General features: G+C 45.4%; 1 protein-coding gene across 6 annotated transcripts in view; it reads left to right on the forward strand.

Annotated features, from left to right (window-relative positions):
* KIAA1549L (KIAA1549 like) overlaps nt 1–24,782 on the forward strand; it is a 673,640-nt gene that overhangs the window by 554,338 nt on the left and 94,520 nt on the right. For all 6 annotated transcript variants that reach the window (XM_077288115.1, XM_077288116.1, XM_077288117.1 and 3 more), the window contains 2 exons: nt 5,040–5,172; nt 20,552–20,896. In XM_077288115.1, coding sequence (XP_077144230.1) covers nt 5,040–5,172; nt 20,552–20,896 — 478 coding nt within the window. The remainder of the gene's footprint in view (nt 1–5,039; nt 5,173–20,551; nt 20,897–24,782) is intronic.

Here is a 24,782-nt window from a genome sequence, read left to right on the forward strand (position 1 = left end):
TATCATTCTACATATGGGTAAGTTACAAACTACATTGTTATTACTATCTACTGATTAGGACTCAGATGTTATGGGCATTCCCCTTACGATCATATCATATGCTTCAGGCACGAACCCTGCTTGGTACGCCCCCCTCCAATTCTACAAGGTGTTTGGGATCTCAGTACAATAGGTGAGGCATAATATAGTCCAGTGTATGGCGACAATTTTATCCACTTATAGTGTCACTGACTCAACCACACTTATTGTCATTCCACAGACGCTTAGATCTACCTGTGGCAACAATTTATGCATTAAATATGCTGTAGCCTTCACCCATATGGTAGGATCCTCACTGTGGTTCTCGTATTATCCACGTTATAGTTATGATACTGATGTATACTTTCTATTTATAAATAGCAGGCGACTTTATCCCATTCACCACAATAGGTGAGCAAGCCTGTCACATGCTGTCCACATACAGTTACCGTCAGTAGGTGAGAGGTTCTTTTACACATGGCTCTGCATCTCAGCGATACGTGTTCTTTACCTCCTCTACGTTCGATATAAGTAACAGACATCATATTATCTTACAGTCACGTCATATTATAACTGGAAGTCCATGACCCATAAACTACACTACTTTTTGGATTAAATCTGGTCAGTATACGTACGTGTTATACCATTTTTTCGCTAGCACTGTACACCTAATTATGGGATATACTTCTTAATATCACAGGGCGACCACTTCTTCTCCCCCTATGGTCCATTAGTATTTCCATACACAGAAATCAACGTTATATTCAGAGACATTACTCATACCGTTCATTTGAGCAGTCGGGTATGTTATAAGATTTTTATCTTATCCCTTCCCTACCTCTCCTACCTTCTGTTCCATCACAATTCACTAAATTGTTGCTAGATTTATCTTGTTAGCCTGCCCTCCCCCCCTTTTTTTCATTTTCTGTAACTTCATGATGCTATGACATTGTATAATGATTGAGAATTTTGTTATGTATGTTCAACTTAGTTTACTGAAGAAGGTCTATGGTAGACCGAAACGTTTATTATTTTGGGACTGCTATTTGAAATAAAAAAGCATATTCAAAACCACCATTATTACCAAGTTGAGTGCCAAGTTCTTTATTCTATTTATGCTATTTATGCTGGACCTGCCCCATCAGTCAGGTGCCCTGAACTGCTCAGGTCAGAAATCTCTTCCCCCTGAAACAATGGTGACAGCGCTGACAGTTCCGGCGCAGACACGTAAAGGGGACCGTTATCTTGGTTCAGCTCCCTACGGTTACATGTGACATGAATAATGAGAATTATTGGGAGCGAATACTCTGTGTATATGTTAGAAGTGTGGCTTGGGCTCAGAGAAGCCCTGTTAATGATGAGAATGATGGCATTGGCAGGAGATGAGTGTCGTCTTGTCAGAGGCAAAGACTTGTTCTTCTTTTATAAGAGGATGACACTGTGAACGATGGGGACGATACACTGGTGGGAGGAAGACAATGAAGCCAAACAGCAGATCAATCCATTGGCACTGGAAAGGATTAAATGTGTTGACATTTCTCTGATGGGCTAATTTCTGACATGGAGCTATATTTGCTTGACATCTGAATGGACATAAGGTAATGGAGGCAGACATCCAGATCCATTGTCACGATCCATGTTTGGATCTGTGGCAGATCTGGTTTCCCTCTGATTAAAACCTTTTTTCCTTTCTGGTCATTTGAGGTTAATGCAGTTTTCCCCCCGATGGCCGCTGGTGTTATTGCATTGCATTGCTGCTGGGTCAGCTGATGTTGGTAGTGACCACTCCCACCATCCTTCATAAGGTCACCTGATGCATCAGCTGACTGTTGGTTATACAGGTCCTTCTGGAGATCAACCAAGTTGGAGAAAGAGCTTGCTGGGTTCAGTGGTGCTTCTGTTGAATTCTGCCATTTGGTGCCTTACTCTGCTGTGCAGTGCATTGCAGCAGACAAAGCTATGTGTTGTTTTGTGTTTCCTTTTCCCCTGGTGTTTGTCTTACCTTACCTTGTGTTGTATTAGTGCAGCGGTGGGACCAGTGCTTTCATCTGCCAGTTCCCTACTTAAGGATAGGTGCAGGGCAAGTGAGGGACTAGGTATCCTGGTCGGCGACGGGTTGAAAGAACCCGTATAGGGACGGTAGTAAGAGCAGGGCTCATCCTCAGGTGAGAGCAGGAGGTGTCCATTACCCGTTCCCTACCGACAAGGCCCACCGTTGTTAAAATGTCCCCGGTGTACCTTTGTGTGTGTTTAGCCATTTTGTGACCAACCACTCGTCGGGTCGTGTCACGCTAGGACAGTCACTTCGTGACATCCATATTCCATTGACTTAGACTCTATGTGGCAAATATTACTCAAATAGAGAAATATAGGCTCCTCAGTAAAATTGTAAAGTCAATTCCACAGATTGTTATTGTAAGTTACATACAGGTAGTAGCATAATCCATATACTAATGGATTATTCTCTGTGTGTTCCCCTTTTCCATTGTCAAGATTTCAGTTTCTTTGACTAAAGGTGCTTAGAGCTGGGAGTTATACAGCTGCCATTGTGGATTGAAATATTGCTAATTAACCTGTCAATAAGAATGAACATACTCACATAGAGAGAAAACAATGTGCCGCTGTTCAGAAATTGCAGTGAGGCCATTTAAAAGCATAAAGCACACCCCGATCATACAAGATCTTGGTGACTGAACATGTACAGGAGAATATAGTGTATTGGAGCCATACACGGATGTAGCCACTTCCAGCCAATGTAAAATATACAGTTAGGTCCATATATATTTGGACAGAGACAACATTTTTCTAATTTTGGATACAGACATTACCACAATGAATTTTAAACAAAACAATTCAGATGCAGTTGAAGTTCAGACTTTCAGCTTTCATTTGAGGGTATCCACATTAAAATCGGATGAAGGGTTTAGGAGTTTCAACTCCTTAACATGTGCCACCCTGTTTTTAAAGGGACCAAAAGTAATTGGACAATTGACTCCAAGGCTATTTCATGGGCAGGTGTGGGCAATCCCTTCGTTATGTCATTCTCAATTAAGCAGATAAAGGGCCTGGAGTTGATTTGAGGTGTGGTGTTTGCATTTGGAAGGTTTTGCTGTGAAGTAAACATGCGGTCAAAGGAGCTCTCCTTGCAGGTGAATCAAGCCATCCTTAAGCTGCGAAAACAGAAAAAACCCATCCGAGAAATTGCTACAATATTAGGAGTGGCAAAATCTACAGTTTGGTACATCCTGAGAAAGAAAGAAAGCACTGGTGAACTCATCAATGCAAAAAGACCTGGGCGCCCATGGAAGACAACAGTGGTGGATGATCGCAGAATAATCTCCATGGTGAGGAGAAATCCATTCACAACAGCCAACCAAGTGAACAACACCCTCCAGGAGGTAGGCGTATCAATATCCAAATCTACCATAAAGAGAAGACTGCATGAAAGTAAATACAGAGGGTTCACTGCACGGTGCAAGCCACTCATAAGCATCAAGAATAAAAAGGCTAGACTGAACTTTGCTAAAAAACATCTAAAAAAGCCAGCACAGTTCTGGAAGAACATTCTTTGGACAGATGAAACCAAGATCAACCTCTACCAGAATGATGGAAAGAGAAAAGCATTTGCCAGGCGTGGTACAGCTCATGACCCAAAGCATACCACATCATCTGTAAAACCCGGCGGAGGCAGTGTGATGGCTTGGGCATGCATGGCTGCCAGTGGCACTGGGTCACTAGTGTTTATTGATGATGTGACACAGGACAGAAGCAGCCGAATGAATTCTGAGGTATTCCGAGACATACTGTGTGCTCAGATCCAGCCAAATGCAGCCAAACTGATTGGTCGTCGTTTCATACTACAGATGGACAATGACCCAAAACATAAAGCCAAAGCAACCCAGGAGTTTATTAAATCAAAGAAGTGGAATATTCTTGAATGGCCAAGTCAGTCACCTGATCTCAACCCAATTGAGCATGCATTTCACTTGTTAAAGACTAAACTTCAGACAGAAAGGCCCACAAACAAATAGCAACTGAAAACCACCGCAGTGAAGGCCTGACAGAGCATCAAAAAGGAGGAAACACAGCGTCTGGTGATGTCCATGAGTTCAAGACTTCAGGCAGTCATTGCCAACAAAGGGTTTTCAACCAAGTACTAGAAATGAACATTTTATTTAAAATTATTGAATCTGTCCAATTACTTTTGGTCCCTTTAAAAACAGGGTGGCACATGTTAAGGAGTTGAAACTCCTAAACTCTTCATCCAATTTTAATGTGGATACCCTCAAATGAAAGCTGAAAGTCTGAACTTCAACTGCATCTGAATTGTTTTGTTTAAAATTCATTGTGGTAATGTTTATAACCAAAATTGGAAAAATGTTGTCTCTGTCCAAATATATATGGACCTAACTGTATACTGGAATAAAGGAAATCTTGCTCCTTGTATCCTTGTAGATGCTGTATTTTTGTGATTCACAGTCCCAATGCCTGGAAGGACACACAGGTACAGGGGGATTCCCATCACGAACATTCTTTCAATGTATGTTAGGCTAGTTTCTCACTACATTTGAGACTCCTTTTCGGTCTCCTTCAGGAACGTCTGTCTGAAGCCCATAAAGACAGGATTCAGACACAACGCTGATGGAGCTATTGTGTAAAATAAGGCGAAATGAGTCCAAAGGCTGCAATTTAGACCAAGTTTGACCTTTTTTTTGGCAGTTACTGTCTTTTGTGCTGGACACGAGTGCACTCTGCGGCTTCATTATACTCAATGGCTACTTTCAGCCTGAACACTGTTTTTCTGGTCTTTAAATAGAAGCCTCTGGTGGATAAGGCAAATAAATCTCAATCATATGGTGAAACCAGCCTAAGCTGCAGTTCCAATGATGGTGGGAATGGAATGGCAGATGGTGTTTGACTACCATAGTCTGCTCTGAAAAACTTTCCATTATCGGACTCTTTCTATGAACACTGTATGTGCACTTGTTCTTGTGTGACATAGTTTACCATATTTTATACAGGCAAACTGCCCTGATGAATCATCCATATAGAAGTCGACAGTCTCTTAATAGCCCAAGCCCGGGCGAAACAGAAATGGATCTACTTGTGACCCGAGAAAGACCTAGACGTGGAATAAGGAACAGTGGTTATGATGTGAGTTTACTCCTACGGATTTCTTCTTTTCATTAAGTATGTTGTTTTGTATGTTACATTTCTAAACTAAAACATTAGCACATTTTGCAAATAATATTCATTTAAAAGATCCTACATTTTTTATGACTACAGCTCCTATACAAACATGTGTCTCCATGGCTACAGCATAGCTCCCAATCGTCCCAGATTCAGTGGGACTGTCCCAATTTCATGAAATAATTTATAATTGGCACACTTCATCAGTGTGCTAGATATATAGACAGTCTACTTGCGGTGGATACCGCGTAGCTGCACCAGTCCTCTGCACGCCTTTTTCCTTTCCTTCAACGGCTGGACAGCCACATCATTTAGTGATTTCCTCAACACTCTCCAGTTGATGCAAACTAACTGTATTCGGGCCCATTATATGGTTCACATCACCTCATCTATATATCTAGCACACTGATGAAGGTCCACACGGACCGAAACATTTGTGACTACTGTATGTACATTAAATATTCCCCTTTGCATCACATTTCTGGAGTGTGCCCATTATAAATTATTTCACGTATTAAGGTTTGGAAACCTATATTTGTGCACCTCCCTAGCAGGCTGTGCTGAAACATTTTCTATACTGTCCCAATTTGATGGCCGAGTCCCGCCATGTGCTTCTAATACTAACCTCTCTCCAAAGTGTTCATCGCTCCATAGCTCCTCCTCTTTGGGGGGCGGGGTTGCATCTCTCTGCTCAGTACATAAGTTAAATTATAATATTCACACCTCTCCTGTGATCGGATCTCCCCAGTACTCAGACTCGCGTCTCCAGCTCTATGAGCCACAACGCACAATGATAAACATAGGAGAATTTGGTAATCTTGATCTGTATTTCAGGCAGTGAACCCAGATGCAGATTATACATGTCCATGTTTATAGCAATGCATTTCTATGTTCCCTGTCTAGAGGTAAAGAAAAAGTCTGATTTTTTTTTTCAGCATGAATAAAATCCATCCGATGTTGTTCCTGAAAAGTAGGACTAGTATCATGTAATGCGAGTACAATGCGATTTTTCTCACCTAGCATCCATATGACACCCATCTGACATGTGTATACAATCCATATGGAAAACATTTTTAAGATCAGCTTTTACATACAGTAATTCTCTATGTCATTTCAAGCAAGTTTACAAACTAATAAAACAATTAGATAGATAGATAGATAGATAGATAGATAGATAGATAGATAGATAGATAGATAGATAGATAGATAGATAGATAGATAGATAACCCGGGCATAGTAACTAACTGTGGTTAGTTATAGCACCTCACTTTTTCCCCTCTCACATCTCTCATTTTCCCCCTCACATCTCTCATTTTCCCCCTCACATCTCTCATTTTCCCCCTCATATCTCTCATTTTCCCCCCTCACATGTCTCATTTTCCCCCTCACTCCTCTCTTTTTTTTCCCCCCTCACACCTCTTTCTCCCCGACACCTCTCTTTTTCCTCTCAATCCACTCTTTACCCCCTCACACCTCTTATTTTCCCCTCACTCCTTTCATTTTTTCCCCCTAACACCTGTCATTTTGACCTTACACCTGTCATTTTCCGATCACTCCACTATTTTCCCCTCACTCATTTTGCACTCACACCTCTTCATTTTCACCTCACACCTCTCATTTTCGCCTCACATCTCTCATTTTCCCCTCAGTATATACTTGTATGTCATCTGCCCTTTATATAGTATATACCTGTATGTCATCTCCTGTATATAGTGTATACCTGTATGTCATCTCCCCTGTATATAGTATATACCTGTATGTTATCTCCTCATGTATATAGTATATAGCTGTATGTCATCTCCTTCTGTATATAATATACACCTGTATGTCATTTGCTTTATATAGTATATACTTGTATGTCATCTCCCCTGTATATAGTATACTAGCTATTGAACCCATTCTACGCCCGGGTGGTGAGCATTTATATTGGTATATGGTCTCCATCCTGGTATGTGGTGCTTCCATCCTGCGACCTAATCTTGTCATGTACTGCTACCATCTTTCACCCCCATCCTGTCATGTGCAGCCCCCATGTTGTTTTGTGCGCCTCCATCTTGTCATGTGCTACTCTCTTCCTGAACCTCATCCCGGTGTGTAGATGGTGAATGGTGCAGTGAAGAACGAGGACACAGGGTTGCAGTCTCTTTACCTTTACTGAAGACTTCAGCATCCACAGTCCAGGGCACCAGATCACAGGGCAGGCAGAGTCCGTCCAGTTTGGAGGCAAGTCCAGAGTTCCCTTATCCAGGTGGAGATCAGTAGCCTTTCTTTGCGCTGCCGTGGTGTAGTCCCTTACTGCCTATGGCTTCACATAAGGGTCTCACAGATGCGATGTTTCGCTCTCTCTGTCCCCCATATAGGATAGGACAAAACCCGTATGACTGGTGACTTGAGCCTGTTTATAGGGTCTCTTAGATAACCCGGCTCTGTAGTTGTCACCGTGTCTCCTGGGTGTAAGTGCGGACAGGTAACTTGCAATTAGCTGTCCTGACGGTCTCTGGAGCAAAGCATAAAGGTCCTTACTCCCTCAGTATTCTGGCTACCGGGATGTTGCACCTCAGAAGGAGACAGCTTGAGCAGGGCTGGTCCCCTTCTGGTATCCTCTCCTTTGCTGCGACTCCCTTCACGCTCGCTACAATACAGTTCTGCCTTTCAATGTCTTTCTGGGAGCTGCAGCTCTGAGGGCATGCACAGTTCCTATAACCCTCCACACTCCTCAGACTCTGGTCTGGAACGTTCTACCTTCCCTTACAGACTACCAGATATATATATATATATATATATATATATATATATATATATATATAGAGTGACCTAATAAATAGGGTCAGGAGCTCCCCCTGGTGGCCTGGAGTGTGAAATGTGTTGCATGTTTGTGATACCTGGATGCAATTATCCTTCTTTGCCTCCAAACGTAGCATCACTCTCCCCGAAAGGAAAGCAATACCACTGCGACGACCAGGACCCTGGGGCACCACACTCCCATCCTGTCATGTGCTGCTCTCATCCTGCACCCCCATTCTGTCATGTGCTGCTCCCATCCTGCACCCCCATCCTGTCATGTGCTGCTCCCATCCTGTTACGTGCTTCTCCCATCCTGCGCCCCAATCCTGTCATGTGCTTCCATCCTGGGCCCCCATTGTCTTGTGCTGCTCCCATGCTGTCATGTGCTCCTCCCATCCTGCGTCCCCGTTCTGTCATGTGCTGCTCCCATCCTGCGCCCCGCGATCTGTCATGTGCTGCTCCCATCCTGCGCCCCGCGATCTGTCATGTGCTGCTCCCATCCTGCCCCCCATTCTGTCATGTGCTGCTCCCATCTTGCGCCTCCTTTCTGTCATGTGCTGCTCCCATCCTGCACCCCCGTTCTGTCATGTGCTGCTCCCATCCTGCGCCCCCGTTCTGTCATTTGCTGCTCCCATCCTGTGCCCCGGTTCTGTCATGTGCTCCTCCCATCCTGCACCCCCGTTCTGTCATGTGCTCCCATCCTGTGCCCCCATTCTGTAATGTGCTGCTCCCATCCATATGCCCTGTACGCTGCTCCATAAAGGTTGATGGCCCCCATAAGATGCTCCATAGTATATGGTCAGTATGCTGCTCCATAAAGGTTGATGGCCCCCATAAGATGCTCCATAGTATATGGCCAGTATGCTGCTCCATAAAGGTTGATGGCCCCCATAAGATGCTCCATAGTATGTGCCCCGTATGCTGCTCCATAAAAGTTGATGGCCCCCATAAGATGCTCCATAGTATTATATGCCCCGTATGCTGCTGCACTATAAAAAAAAAAAACTCCTATCGTCGCTGGGCGCCGAGTGCCGGGGGCCTGAGCAGGCGGGGACACCGGCGCACTATGGGGGTCAGGTGCCGGTATCGCCGCTGACTCAGGCCCCCGGCACTTGCTATATTCACCTGTCCCCCATTCAACCGCAGCGCACCACGCCGCTCCTTCTTCTGGGTGCTCTGGATGTGACTGTTCAGTCAGAGGGCGGCACCGGCGTGCACTAATCGCGTCTTCACGCCCTCTGACCTGAACGTCACAGGCAGAGAACGCGGAAGATGGCGGCGCGCAGCGGTGGAACAGGGGACAGGTGAATATAGCATACTCACGCTCCTGGCACGTCCCTGCTTCTCCGTCGGAGATCGCGGTATGCGTTCAGTGCTTACGCATACCGCGATCTCCTCTGGGCTGCGTCACTCTGTGGGGTCCAGACTGAGCAGGCGTTTGCGCTTGCACAGTCTATAAAGTGGTGGGACAGAGTGACGCTCCCAGCGTTATATTATAGATACCTGTGTGTCATCTCCCCCTGTATATATTATATACCTGTATGTCATCTCTTCCTGTATATAGTATATACATGTATGTCATCTCCCCTGTATATAGTATGTACCTGTATGTCGTCTCTTCCTGTATATAGTATATACGTGTATGTCATCTCCCCTGTATATAGTATATACCTGTGTGTCATCTTCTCCAGTATATAGTGTATACCTGTATGTCATCTCCCCCTGTATCTAGTATATCCTACTCTGCGGTTTGTGTCACGTCTTGCAGGTTTACCGGTGCCATTTTGTTGAAACAAAAGTTTTTTTAACAGAATATTAAGGGTACCGTCACACAGTGCAATTTTGATCGCTACGACGGCACGATTCGTGACGTTCTAGCGATATCGTTACGATATCGCAGTGTCTGACACGCAGCAGCGATCAGGGACCCTGCTGAGAATCGTACGTCGTAGCAGATCGTTTGAAACTTTCTTTCGTCGCTGGATCTCCCGCTGTCATCGCTGGATCGTTGTGTGTGACAGCGATCCAGCGATGTGTTCGCTGGTAACCAGGGTAAACATCGGGTAACTAAGCGCAGGGCCGCGCTTAGTAACCCGATGTTTACCCTGGTTACCAGCGTAAAAGTAAAAAAAACCAAACCGTACATACTCACCATCTGATGTCCGTCAGGTCCCTTGCAGTCTGCTTCCCGCTCTGACTGACTGCCGGCCGGAAAGTGAGAGCAGATCACAGCGGTGACGTCACCGCTGCACTCTGCTCTCACTGTACGGCCGGATCTCAGTCAGAGCAGGAAGTGGACGGCAAGGGACCTGAAGGACATCAGATGGTGAGTATGTACGGTTTGTTTTTTTTTACTTTTACGCTGGTAACCACGGTAAACATCGGGTTACTAAGCGCGGCCCTGCGCTTAGTAACCCGATGTTTACCCTGGTTACCCGGGGACTTCGGCATCGCTCCAGCGCCGTGATTGCAAAGTGTGACCGCAGTCTACGACGCTGGAGCGATAATCATACGACGCTGCGACGTCACGGATCGTGCCGTCGTAGCGATTAAAATGGCACTGTGTGACGGTACCCTAACTCCTTAAAGACTGTCGATACGACTTTTATCGGCCACAGTTAAGGGGTCTTATTCCTCCTGCACCTCACGCTCCTCCTTTGTACACATATAGAAAAGGAGTACAGCAGGAGCATATAGGTAATCAAAGAATAATACTTTATTAAATTACATTTAACAAGCTTAAAGTGCAAGCAGTATACAAAAGACAATATCAAATAAAGTGCTCAAGGATGGTTAAAAAGAATGGGCGTCCCCCGGTGTGAACTGTCCATGAGGCCAGCATGCATGATTGCAGAGAGGAAAGTGCTGCCAAAATTCCATGTGCCAAACTACCAGTGAGTTAAAAGTACCTCACGGCGTCAAAGTAACAAATATAAAAAGCAGCGCTTACCAATGCAGGGCACCAGGACAGGAGACACCAGGTGGGATCCACCAGCTCAAACTCCTTTGTACACAGCATTTTTCTGCAGCACAGCTTTTCTCCTTTATAGTCACCTCTTTCGGCAGCACCTCACACTCCTCTTCCATATACAATTGGAAACACTTGATCCCGAGAGAAATTGCAATAAAGCGTATCGTATACACAGCCTACTTCTTCTGCAGCACCACACTTTTCTCCTTTAGACCTCGTTCACATGTTATTTGGTCAGTATTTTTAACTCGGTATTTGTAAGCTAAAACTTGGAGTAAAACAATCAGAGGAAAAGTTTATTAGAAACAAGTCACCACTTCTGTATTTTTCTCCCACTTGTGGTTTTGGCTTACAAATACTGAAGTAAAATTCTGACCAAATAATGAACGTGTGAATGTGGCCTTATACACAGCCTCCACCTGCAGTGCCTCACTCTTCTGTATACACAGCCTCGCTTCTCTCATTTTCACCCTGACATCTCTCATTTCCCCCCTCACATCTCTGTCCATGAGGCTCCTACCTTTCCCTTGATGTCATGCCTCACAGGAGCAACTCCATTCTAGACACAACGGAGTTAGATGTGGCCTATGCCTGCTATGTGGGAGAGGCAGGGCTGCCAATAGAAATTTCGAGGCCCCATACTGGCAAAACTTTCGGGGCCCCCTTAAGACTCCGCCCAGGCTCCACCCCAGCCCCGCCTCCAACCCTCGAACTGTCCACAGCACCACCGCTGTCTCTTGGAAAAACTCCACTTCTCACCAATCACACATTAACAGTTCCCATCACCAGATCACACACATAGCCAGCAGATTTTGTTTTGGCCAAAAGGTTTTTTTAATCTGCCACGATGACAAGGTAGACTCTTTTGGCCGGGCGCTACTCTACTCTAACTTATTAAACATTTGTTAAAATATGCAATACAATTTAGGTATATTTTTATTTATTTTTCAATTTTTCAAATGACCAATAATACCACATACAAGGGACAAATACCACAACACCATGACCAGACACCACATTATCACCACATAGTGACATATAATACTATCTACAATGAATAAATACTGCCACACCATGTGCAGACCAGATATTACCACCACAGTGACCGAACAATATCGCATACAAGGGACAAATACCACCGCAGCATGTACAGACCACATATTACCACCACATGGTGACCAACTACATACAAGGAACAAATACCAACACAACATGACCAGACCACATATTAACCCCACATAGTGACCAAATGATAGCACATACAAGAAACAAATACCACCACACCATGGCCGGACAACATATTACCACCACATTGTGACTAAATAGTACAATACTGATCATTAATAAAAAAAATACTATCACCATAAGTGTCATTATACATAGGAGATCTGTACTTAGTATGCAGTGTCTGTGTACAGGTAATACAGTGGTCACCGGTGCCATTATACACAGTAGCTCTATATATAGTGTCAGTGTACATGTAATACAGTGATCACTAGTGACATTATACACAGGAGCTCTGTGTATAGTGTCAGTTTACAGGTAATACAGTGATCACCAGTGACATTATACACAGGAGCTCTGTATATAGTGTATAGTGTACAGATAATATAGTGATCACCGGTGACATTATACACAGGAGCTCTGTATACAGTATACAGTGTATGGTGTCAGTGTACAGGTAACATACTGACTCACCAGTGACGTCTCTAGCTGAAGTCCTTCATCTTTGCGTTTCTTTTTAATCCAGCGCAGACCGCCATCACTTCTTTCAGCCAGGACTCGTCTCTGCATAAAATAACACAGTTATCTAGAGCACCGCTTCCAGAGCACATTCCCCACTTTTTCCCTTTCTTCTACACTACACATCTGAATACAGACATTCACCCACCATTAATATATACTGTAATTGGTTATTATGCAACCCACCATTCCAAATATAAATTATAATATGCCACTGAGCCCCTTCTAGCTATACATAGCCACTTTCCCCATTTAATATATAAATTAATTAGCACCTGTACTCTTTCCCCAATTTATTTCCAGTCACTTTATCCTCAACGATCCCACTATGTACCTCCCGCACTAACCCTAACTCCGATTCATTATAGTTACATGCCCCTTCTGCCTCAATTCATTGTCATGTCTTCCCTCTCCCACCCTCTATTCATTATCATCTGCTCTTCCCCCACCCTCAAAATTCATTATTTGCTCTCCCTACCTTCAATACACCATTGGCTCTCCCCACCCCCACCTTCAATTCAATTGCTGTCCACCATCCCTCACACTCACTTGATGAACAGTCCCCATCACCCCCACTTCATCATTTGCAGTCCACCTTACTTCATCATTTAGTCGACTATTCCCCCTTCACTTCATCTGCAGTCCCCCTTACTTTATCATTTGCAGCCCCCTATCATTTCATCATGTGCAGTGCCCCCTCAAACACACTTCATCATCTGCAGCCCCCTATCATTTCATCATGCGCGGTGCCCCCTCAAACACACTTCATCATGCGCAGTGCCCCTTCAAACACACTTCATCATCTGCAGCCCCCTATCATTTCATCATGCGCAGTGCCCCTTCAAACACACTTTATCATCTGCAGCCCCCTATCATTTCATCATGCGCAGTGCCCCCTCAAACACAATTCATGATCTGCAGCCCCCTATCATTTCATCATGCGCAGTGCCCCCTCAAACACACTTCATCATCTGCAGCCCCCTATCATTTCATCATGCGCAGTGCCCCCTCAAACACACTTCATCATCTACAGCCCCCTATCATTTCATCATGCGCAGTGCCCCCTCAAACACACTTTATCATCTGCAGCCCCCTATCATTTCATCATGCGCAGTGCCCCCTTAAACACACTTCATCATCTGCAGCCCCCTATCATTTCATCATGCGCAGTGCCCCCTCAAATACACTTCATCATCTGCAGCCCCCTATCATTTCATCATGCGCAGTGCCCCCTCAAACACACTCCATCATCTGCAGTCTCACTCCCCCCCACAGAAAAAAACAAGAGAAAGGATATGCACATACAAGGGATCAACCTGAATATTCCACCACTCCTGATTTATCTGGAGCCTATTGTATTGTGTATATTTTTTGATTAACATGAGTTTCCGTATTTGGAGATTTGTATTTAATCTATTTATATATCCTGTATGAGCACTGCCATCATTGCATCATTGGGTCCGTTTGGGGTGATTATGTTTGGGCTATTTAGCCTTTTGTGGTTTTTAAATGTTTTTAAATGTGTTACCCCTTTTTTGCCTTGTTTATATAAGTCATTTAAATAAAGTGGAATATTCAGGTTGATCCCTTGTATGTGCATATCCCTTGTCTTGTTTTTTTTTCTGTGTTGTTTCATATGCAGTTGGTAGATCCCTGTTGAGTACATTGATGTGGTGCCCGCTATATCTGCTTTTCTCACTCTCCCCCACCTCACCCATTTAAAAAAAACAATATAAAAATGTTTTTTATACTTACCTCAGTCGTTCCGGCCCTCTAGTGTTTCCAGGAGTGAAGCAGCAGCTAGAATGTATGGGCTGCTGAGAGGACCTGACAGGAGCCCCTACATTCTAGCACATTCACTACTGAGATTGCTAGAATGGATGGGCTGTAGTCAGGACCTGCAGGGAGCCCATACATTCTAGCTACAGCCGAGCAGAAGCTGCGCAGCCGACTAGGTGAGACGGCCGTGCACAGCTCCAAAACGGCTCCCGGGCCGGGTAGATGCACAACAGTGGGGCCCCGGATCTGCGGGCCCCTCTGTGCACTGCTGCTGACCGGGCCCCATACAGCAGTAACGGCTGTAATGCCCTGATGGCGGCCCTGGGGAGAGGGCGTGGCTTGAAACCTACACACACACACACACACACACACACACACACACACACACACACACACACACACACACACACACACACACACACCCACACCCCTTTATATATATATATATATCTATATATATATAATTGTCTAAGGGGTACTTCCGTCGGTCCTTCTGTCTGTCTGTCTGTCACGGATATTCATTGGTCGCGACCTCTGTCTGTCATGGAATCCAAGTCGCTGATTGGTCTCGCCAGCTGCCTGTCATGGCTGCCGCGACCAATCAGCGACAGCCACAGTCCGATTAGTCCCTCCCTACTCCCCTGCAGTCAGTGCCCGGCATCCGCTCCATACTCCCCGCAGTCACCGCTCACACAGGCTTTATGCCAGCGGTAACGGACCGCGTTATGCCATGGGTAACTCACTCCGTTACCGCCGCTATTAACACTGTGTGACCGAGTTTTTACTATTGATGCTGCCTAAGCAGCGTCAATAGTAAAAACGTCTAATGTTAAAAGTAATTAAAAAAATAAAAAATCATTATACACTCGCCTTTCCCGCTAATCGCGATGCTCCGGTGACCGCTCCATGCAAGCGGCAGGTTCCGGTGGCAAGGATGGTCTGCGAGAAGGACCTGCCATGACGTCACGGTCATGTGACCGCGATGTCATCACAGGTCCTGCGCGCCTGCGCGAGAAGGACCTGCCATGATGTAACGGTCATGTGACCGCGACGTCATCACACCCTGGGACGGGAAGCTGCCGCCTGCACCGCACACAGGCGACAGAACTACTACAAGGGGCCCTCGGAAGGTGAGTATATGTTTATTTTTTATTTTTTAACCTGTGACATACGTGGCTGGGCAATATACTATGTAGCTGGGCAATATACTAAAGGTACCGTCACACTAAGCGACGCTGCAGCGATACCGACAGCGATGCCGATCGCTGCAGCGTCGCTGTTTGGTCGCTGGAGAGCTGTCACACAGACCGCTCTCCAGCGACCAACGATGCCGAGGCCCCCGGGTAACCAGGGTAAACATCGGGTTGCTAAGCGCAGGGCCGCGCTTAGTAACCCGATGTTTACCCTGGTTACCAGCGTAAAAGTTAAAAAAACAAACAGTACATACTCACCTGCGCGTCTCCCAGCGTCTGCTTCCTGACGCTGACTGAGCTCCGGCCCTAACAGCACAGCGGTGACGTCACCGCTGTGCTTTCACTTTCAGTTTAGGGCCGGCGCTCAGTAGAGTCAGGAAGCAGAGGCTGGGGGACGCGCAGGTGAGCATGTACTGTTTGTTTTTTTACATTTTACGCTGGTAACCAGGGTAAACATCGGGTTACTAAGCGCGGCCCTGCGCTTAGTAACCCGATGTTTACCCTGGTTACCAGTGTAAAATATCGCTGGTATGGTTGCTTTTGCTGTCAAACACGGCGATACACGGCGACCTAGCGACCAAATAATGTGCAGACCTTCTAGCAGCGACCAGCAATTTCACAGCGGGATTCTGATCGCTGCTGCGTGTCAAATACAGCGATATCGCTCCCTGGGACGCTGCAACGTCACAGATCGCTGGCGACGTTGCTTAGTGTGACGGTACCTTAAGTGACTGGCCAATATACTATGTGGCTGGCCAATATACTATGTGGCTCTGTGCTGTATACTACGTCGCTGTGCAATATACTACGTGGCTCTGTGCTGTATACTACGTAACTGGGCAATATACTACGTGCCTGGGCAATATACTACGTCACTGGGCAAATATACTGCATAACTGGGCAATATACTACGTAACTGGGCAATATACTATGTGGATCTGTGCTGTATACTACGTCACTGGGCAATATACTACGTAACTGGGCAATATACTACGTGGCTGAGCAATATACTACGTGGCTGGGCAATATACTACGTAACTGGGCAATATACTACGTGGCTGGGCAATATAGTATGTGGGCTGTGCAGTGTACTACGTGGGCTGGGCAATATACTACGTGGACATGCATATTCTAGAATACCCGATGTGTTAGAATCGGGCCACCATCTAGTCTACTATATAATTGTCTAAGGGGTACTTCCGTCTGTCTGTCTTTCTGTCTGTCTGTCCTGGAAATCCCGCGTCGTTGATTGGTCGCGGCCGCCAGCGACGGGCACAATCCGGCCGAGAATTAGTCCCTCCCTATTTCCGTCCAGTCAGTGCCCGGCGCCCGCTCCATACTCCCCTTAAGTCAGCGCTGACACAGGGTTAATGGCAGCGTTAAAGGACCGCGTTATGCCTCGGGTAACGCACTCCGTTAACGCTACTATTAACCCTGTGTGACCAACTTTTTACTATTGATGCTGCCTATGCAGCATCAATAGTAAAAAGATCTAATGTTAAAAATAATAATAAAACAAAAAACCTGCTATTCTCACCTTCCGTCGTCTGCCAATTCGCGCGCGGCTGCCGTCAGCTTCCGTTCCCAGAGATGCATTGCGAAATTACCCATTACCAAATTACGGCGAGTGAGTATATAACTATTTTTTATTTTAATTATTTTTTTTTAACAGGGATATGGTGCCCACACTGCTATATACTACGTAGGCTGTGTTATATACTGTGTGGCTGCTATATACTATGTGGCCAGTGTTATATACTGCGTGGGCTGTGTTATACACTATGTGGCCTGTGTTATATACTGCGTGGGCTGTGCTATATATTACGTGGGCTGTGTTATATATTGCGTGGCTGCTATATACTATATGGGCAGTGTTATATACCACGTGGGCAGTGTTATATACTGCATGGGCAGTGTTATATACTGCGTGGGCTGTGCTATTAATTACTTAGGCTGTGTTATAATGTGGTCTGTGTTATATATTACATGGGCTGCGTTATATACTGCGTGGCTGCTATATACTACGTGGGCAGAGTTATATATTACGTGAGCTGTGTTATATACTGCGTGGGCTGTGTTATTTACTGCGTGGGCTGGGTTATATACTGCGTGGGCTGTGTTATATACTGCATGGGCAGTGTTATATACTGCGTGGGCTGTGCTATTAATTACTTAGGCTGTGTTATATATTATGTGAGCTGTGTTATATATTACGTGGGCTGCGCTATATACTGCGTGGCTGCTATATACTACGTGGGCAGTGTTATATACTACATGAGCTGTGTTATATACTGCGTGGGCTGTGTTATATACTGCGTGGGCTGTGTTATATACTACGTGGCTGTGTTATAGACTGCGTTTCTGCTATTTACTGCATGGCTCCTATATACTACGTGGCCTGTGTTATATACTATGTGGCTGCTATATACATACATACATATGCTAGAATACCCGATGCGTTAGAATCGGGCCACCATCTAGTATATATATATATATATATATATATATATATATATATATATATATATATATATATATATATATATATATATATAGAAAGTAGAATTGGAACAGCACAATGCTCACCGATGGGTGCCAAGCCTCCTGGGTCGAGTCGTCCACTCCTCCACCCAATTGTATACAAAAAAAGCAAAAAGAAGGCAGCACTCCAGATACTTATCAAGGTGAAAACAAGAGGGATTTATTCAGCCCACATCTCTGTGCAACGTTTCGGCTCACACTGAGCCTTTTTCAAGCCTTTTTCAAGGCTTGAAAAAGGCTCAGTGTGAGCCAAAACGTTGCACAGAGATGTGGGCTGAATAAATCCCTCTTGTTTTCACCTTGATAAGTATCTGGAGTGCTGCCTTCTTTTTGCTTTTTATATATATATATATATATATCTCATTGAAATATATAATCAGGCAGAGTATGTGTATAGCTTACGGTACATGCATTTAGCTAATAATTAAATAAAAGACAAAAATGATGTGGAATCCCCCATATTTTTCTTAACCAGCTGAGGGAAAGTCGACAGCACAGGGGCTGACATTTATAGTCTGGGATTTGGGGTAATAAACATGGAGCTTCTCAGGCTATTAATATCCGCTTACATCTGCCTACATAGCCTTTACTGGTTATTAACAATGGGTGATCTCCTCCCCCCAAAAAAATTAATTACCAGACAGCGTCGGGTTGATATTAATAGCCCAAAAAGGGGCTATGGATATTGGCCCCCTCCCAGACTAAGAACAACAACTCTCAGTTGCCCCAGAATTGGCGCATTCATTATATGTACCAATTTTGGCGCTTAGCCTCTACGCTTCCCACTTGCCCTGGTGTGGTGACACGTGGGGTAATAGTATTGGGGTTGATGTCAGCTTTGCAATGTCATCTGACACCCCTATTACTAACCCCATAGTCAAATGTAATAAAGAGACAGACCGAGTAAAGTCATTTAATTGAAAGAAACATCCAAAGTCCTTTTTATGAAATGAAAACTCCTGATCCTCTTTTACCCATTTATTAATATCCAAAGAACAATAAAAAAGAACAAAGAAAATGCGACCACTAAGCCTGGCATCCAGGAGACATTGAGCTATGTGTGCAAATGCAGTTTCAGTTCCTAGCGCTGACATCAATAGGTGACCCGAGTTCAGCGGCTATGAACTCCGGTCACCTTACTGACGTCAGGCACTGAAGCTGTGTTCGCACGTGCAACTCAGTGTCTCCTGGATGCCAGGATTGTCATGGATTAATTCGCCACATGAATTCCAATTCTCTGTCCCTAGGACATATCAGAGATACACAATAAAAAACACCGGTTTGAACAGAACCTAAATAACAAATGGTTCTGTGGAATAGTAAAATGTTTGACCTAGTCAACAGCTGTTACATTTTTAAGTCATTCTTTTCTTGTATATAGACCTACAAGTTAGCCTAAAAAGCATGAATCGTAAATGTATAAAAATATATTCTTCATTAGTACATAAATACATATAATCTAGCTCATCATATAATCTGTTAATCTGTGTTGTTATCACGACACAGCTGTCGGGTGATCCGCACGTGGCCGTTGGGCATAATCAGGGAATAGGAGCCCACAGATGGCCCTCCAAGCCTCTTTCCTGGCCCGGTTGGAGTAGTTGGGATCCCGCTGGTCCCATATTTCTGGCCTTTCTTGTACCAGGATGAGGAGCATGTCAACATTAATTATACTGGCCATGATGCATGCAACTCTGTGGAGGCGACCACCAGACTTCCGGGATGTGTGTGTGGCTTTTTCAGCTAATTAGCATGTCTGGGATTCATGATTGAGGGCTTGGCTCAATTCCTTGCACCTGGCGATGTCTGGCATATTTCACGCAAGTCACACTGCTGGTCCGTGTGTAATCCATATTTTTCTCGCCCCCATAGACTTTCATTGGCGATTTTTTTGCGCAATACGGTGACAAACGCAGCATGCTGCGATTTTCTATGGCCGTAGAAGACCGTATAATACGGATCAGTAAATTACGGCTGATAGGAGCTGGGTCATAGAGAATCATTGGGTTGTGTGTTATGTGTTTTTTACGGATGTATTTTCTGCGCTCATACGTCCGTAAAACTCGCCAGTGTGAGGCCGGCCTAACACTACAGCCTAATGATAAAAAGATTTGTGTGTATTCCGAGGATATCAATAAAATACCACCTCGCACTGAGCAACGTTTCAGTTATTTTTTTTAGTACATGGGAAATCTGGTCTATGGTTGATTCCCTTTAATGCACATTATAATAATATACTTATTATTCTGTGCGGATGATTTTTAGTGACATGCTGTATATTGAATACTGTGCTGTATACATTGCATTAAATTTTTTGATGATTCTATTGTAGACGGAACCTGAAATGATTGAAGAAACAAATATTGATCGAGTGAAACAATCCAGGACGTATATTAAATCTCATCAAGCTAAAGGCCACTCTGAGACATCCACCTTGAGCTCCCAGCCATCTATTGATGAGGTCCGGCAGCAGATGCACATGTTGTTGGAGGAAGCCTTTAGTTTGGCGTCTGCAGGACATGGAGGACCTAAACGCCAAGCAGATCCATACGGCTCAGTTCATCATCTTCCATATACAGAAGTTGTAACCAGTGCCCCTGGCACAATGGCACGACCGCGGATGCAGTGGGTACCGACTTATGGGCCAGAGATGTATCAATATAGTCTGCCCAGACCTGTAAGTCACTATGATGGTTATGAAATGTATTCATCTTGATTTTGTGCAAGAAAAATACAGATGGCTTTATGATTTGTAATGTTTTTGCAAGTTGGAAATCTATTTTAGGTACAAAGACATAAAACATTATGTATAACAGAGACACTTAAGGGCACACACCAATATAAATTATAAAAATATATATGCAGTAATATAAAATATACTAGATGTTTCCAGCCAGCTAACACTCGGCACGCTCATTGCTATCTAATTAACGCTGCTGGTGATTAAACTAAAGTAAATAATGACAACATTCAATAGCGCTTACGCAGGTGGTAAATTAACTTAAAATGAAGTTAATAACAATAGTGTGGTGATGTGTTGGGGGCGGGATTATGTGTGGTGATGTGGTGGGGGGATTATGTGTGGTAATGGGGTGGGGGGCGGGATGTGTGGTAATGGGGTGGGGGGGCGGGATTATATGGGGTGGGGGGCAGGATTATGTGTGGTAATGGGGTGGGGGGGGGCGGGATTATGTGTGGTAATGGGGTGGGGGGGGCGGGATTATGTGTGGTAATGGGGTGGGGGGGCGGGATTATGTGTGGTAATGGGGTGGGGGGGGGGATTATGTGTGGTAATGGCGTGGGGGGGCGGGATTATGTGTGGTAATGGGGTGGGGGGCGGGATTATGTGTGGTAATGGGGTGGGGGGGGTGGTGATGTGTTGGGGGGCGGGATTATGTGTGGTGATGTGGTTGGGGGGCAGGATTATGTGTGGTGATGTGGGGGGGCGGGATTATGTGTGGTGATGTAGTGGGGGGCGGGATTATGTGTGGTAATGTGGTGGGGTGAGGGATTATGTTTGGTGATGTGGTGGGGGGGCACGATTATGTGTGGTAATGTGGTGGGGGCGGGATTATGTGTGGTGATGGGGTGGGGGGGTGGGATTATGTGTGGTGATGGGGTGGGGGGGTGGGATTATGTGTGGTGATGGGGTGGGGGGGTGGGATTATGTGTGGTGATGGGGTGGGGGGGTGGGATTATGTGTGGTGATGGGGTGGGGGGGTGGGATTATGTGTGGTGATGGGGTGGGGGGGTGGGATTATGTGTGGTGATGGGGTGAAGGGGTGGGATTATGTGTGGTGATGGGGTGGGGGGCGGGATTATGTGGTGATGGGGTGGGGGGCGGTATTATGTGGTGATGGGGTGGGGGGCGGGATTATGTGTGGTGATGTGTTGGGGGGCAGGATTATGTGTGGTGATGTGTTGGGGCGCGGGATTATGTGTGGTGATGTGGTGGGGGGCGGGATTATGTGTGGTGATGTGGGCGGGCGGGATTATGTGTGGTAATGTCGTGGGTGGGCGGGATTATGTGTGGTGATGTGGTGGGGGGCCTGGATTATGTGTGGTGATGTGTTGGGGGCGTGGGATTATGTGTGGTGATGTGGGCGGGTGGGATTATGTGTGGTGATGTGGTGGGGGCGGGATTATGTGTGGTAATGTGGTGGGGGGCGGGATTATGTGTGGTAATGTGGTGGGGGGCGGGATTATGTGTGGTAATGTGGTAGGGGGCGGGATTATGTATGGTAATGTGGGGGGCGGGATTATGTGTGGTAATGTGGTGGGGGGCGGAATTATGTGTGGTAACGTGGTGGGGGGCGGGATTATGTCTGGTAATGTGGGGGGGCGGGATTATGTGTGATGATGTGGTGGGGGCGGGATTATGTGTGATGATGTGTTGGGGGCGGGATTGTGTGGTGATGTGTTGGGGGATGAGATTATGTTTGGTGATGTGTTGAGGGGCAGGATTATGTGTGGTGATGTGTTGGGGGGCAGGATTATGTGTGGTGATGTGGTGGGGGGCGGGATTTGTGGGGGGCAGGATTGCGTGTGGTTGCCCTGGTGGTGTGCTTTGGATCATTGTCATGTTGAAAGACCCAGCCACGTTTCATCTTCAATGCCCTTGCTGATGGAAGGAGGTTTTCACTCAAAAATCTCACGATACATGGCCCCATTCATTCTTTCATGTACCCGGATCAGTCGTCCTGGCCCCTTTGCAGAGAAACAGCCCCAAAGCATGATGTTTCCACCACCATGCTTTACAGTAGGTATGGTGTTTGATGGATGCAACTCAGTATTCTTTTTCCTCCAAACACGACAAGTTGTGTTTCTACCAAACAGTTCCAGTTTGGTTTCATCAGACCATAGGACATTCTCCCAAAACTCCTCTGGATCATCCAAATGCTCTCTAGCAAACTTCAGACGGGCCCGGACATGTACTGGCTTAAGCAGTGGGACACGTCTGGCACTGCAGGATCTGAGTCCATGGTGGCGTAGTGTGTTACTTATGGTAGGCCTTGTTACATTGGTCCCAGCTCTCTGCAGTTCATTCACTAGGTCCCCCCGCGTGGTTCTGGGATTTTTGCTCACCGTTCTTGTGATCATTCTGACCCCACGGGGTGGGATTTTGCGTGGAGCCCCAGATCGAGGGAGATTATCAGTGGTCTTGAATGTCTTCCATTTTCTAATTATTGCTCCCACTGTTGATTTCTTCACTCCAAGCTGATTGGCTATTGCAGATTCAGTCTTCCCAGCCTGGTGCAGGGCTACAATTTTGTTTCTGGTGTCCTTTGACAGCTCTTTGGTCTTCACCATAGTGGAGTTTGGAGTCAGACTGTTTGAGGGTGTGCACAGGTGTCTTTTTATACTGATAACAAGTTTAAACAGGTGCCATTACTACAGGTAATGAGTGGAGGAAAGAGGAGACTCTTAAAGAAGAAGTTACAGGTCTGTGAGAGCCAGAAATCTTGATTGTTTGTTTCAGACCAAATACTTATTTTACACCATAATATGCAAATAAAATGATACAAAAACAGACAATGTGATTTTCTGGATTTTTTTTTCTCAGTTTGTCTCCCATAGTTGAGGTCTACCTATGATGTAAATTACAGACGCCTCTCATCTTTTTAAGTGGTGGAACTTGCACTATTGCTGACTGACTAAATACTTTTTTGCCCCACTGTATATCTTTGACTGCAAGGTAGCCTGTCATGATCTCAATGGCAAGAGATCATAGCATCAGCATATATAGGAACTAGCTCTTGGAAGATGGAAACTGAGCTGACCATGAACTAAACCTAACGCACAACTAGCAGTGGCCGGGTAGCATGCCTACGTTGATTCTAGATGCCCAGCACCAGCCGGAGGACTAAATAAAGCTAGCAGAGGAAAATATTAGTCCTAGCTCACCTCTAGAGAAATACCCCGAAAGGAGACAGAGGCCCCCCACATGTATTGGCGGTGAATCAAGATGAAATAACAAACGTAGTATGAAAATAGGTTTAGCAAATTTGAGGTCCACTTACTACATAGCAGAAGACAGAAAGGACACTTTCATGGTCAGCTAAAAACCCTATCAAAACACCATCCAGAAATTACTTTAAAACTCTGGCATTAACTCATAACACCAGAGTGGCAATTCCTGTTCACAAGAGCTTTCCAGACACAGTAACGAAACTACAGCTGTGAACTGGAACAAAAATGCAAAAACAAACATGGACAAGAGTCCAACTTATCTAGTAGTTGTCTAGGAGCAGGAACAAGCACAGAGAGGCTTCTGATAACATTGTTGACCGGCAAGCAACTAACAGAGCAGCAAGGTTATATAGCGACTCCCACATCTTGATGGGAACAGGTGAACAGAGAAGATGAAGACACCAGTTCAATTCCACCAGTAGCCACCGGGGGAGCCCAGAATCCAAATTCACAACAGTACCCCCCCCTCAAGGAGGGGGCACCGAACCCTCACCCGAACCACCAGGGCGATCAGGATGGGCCCTATGAAAGGCACGAACCAGATCAGAGGCATGAACATCAGATGCATTCACCCAAGAATTATCCTCCTGGCC

The sequence above is a fragment of the Ranitomeya variabilis genome, chromosome 2 (assembly GCF_051348905.1).
Source record: "Ranitomeya variabilis isolate aRanVar5 chromosome 2, aRanVar5.hap1, whole genome shotgun sequence".
Taxonomy (NCBI): domain Eukaryota; kingdom Metazoa; phylum Chordata; class Amphibia; order Anura; family Dendrobatidae; genus Ranitomeya; species Ranitomeya variabilis.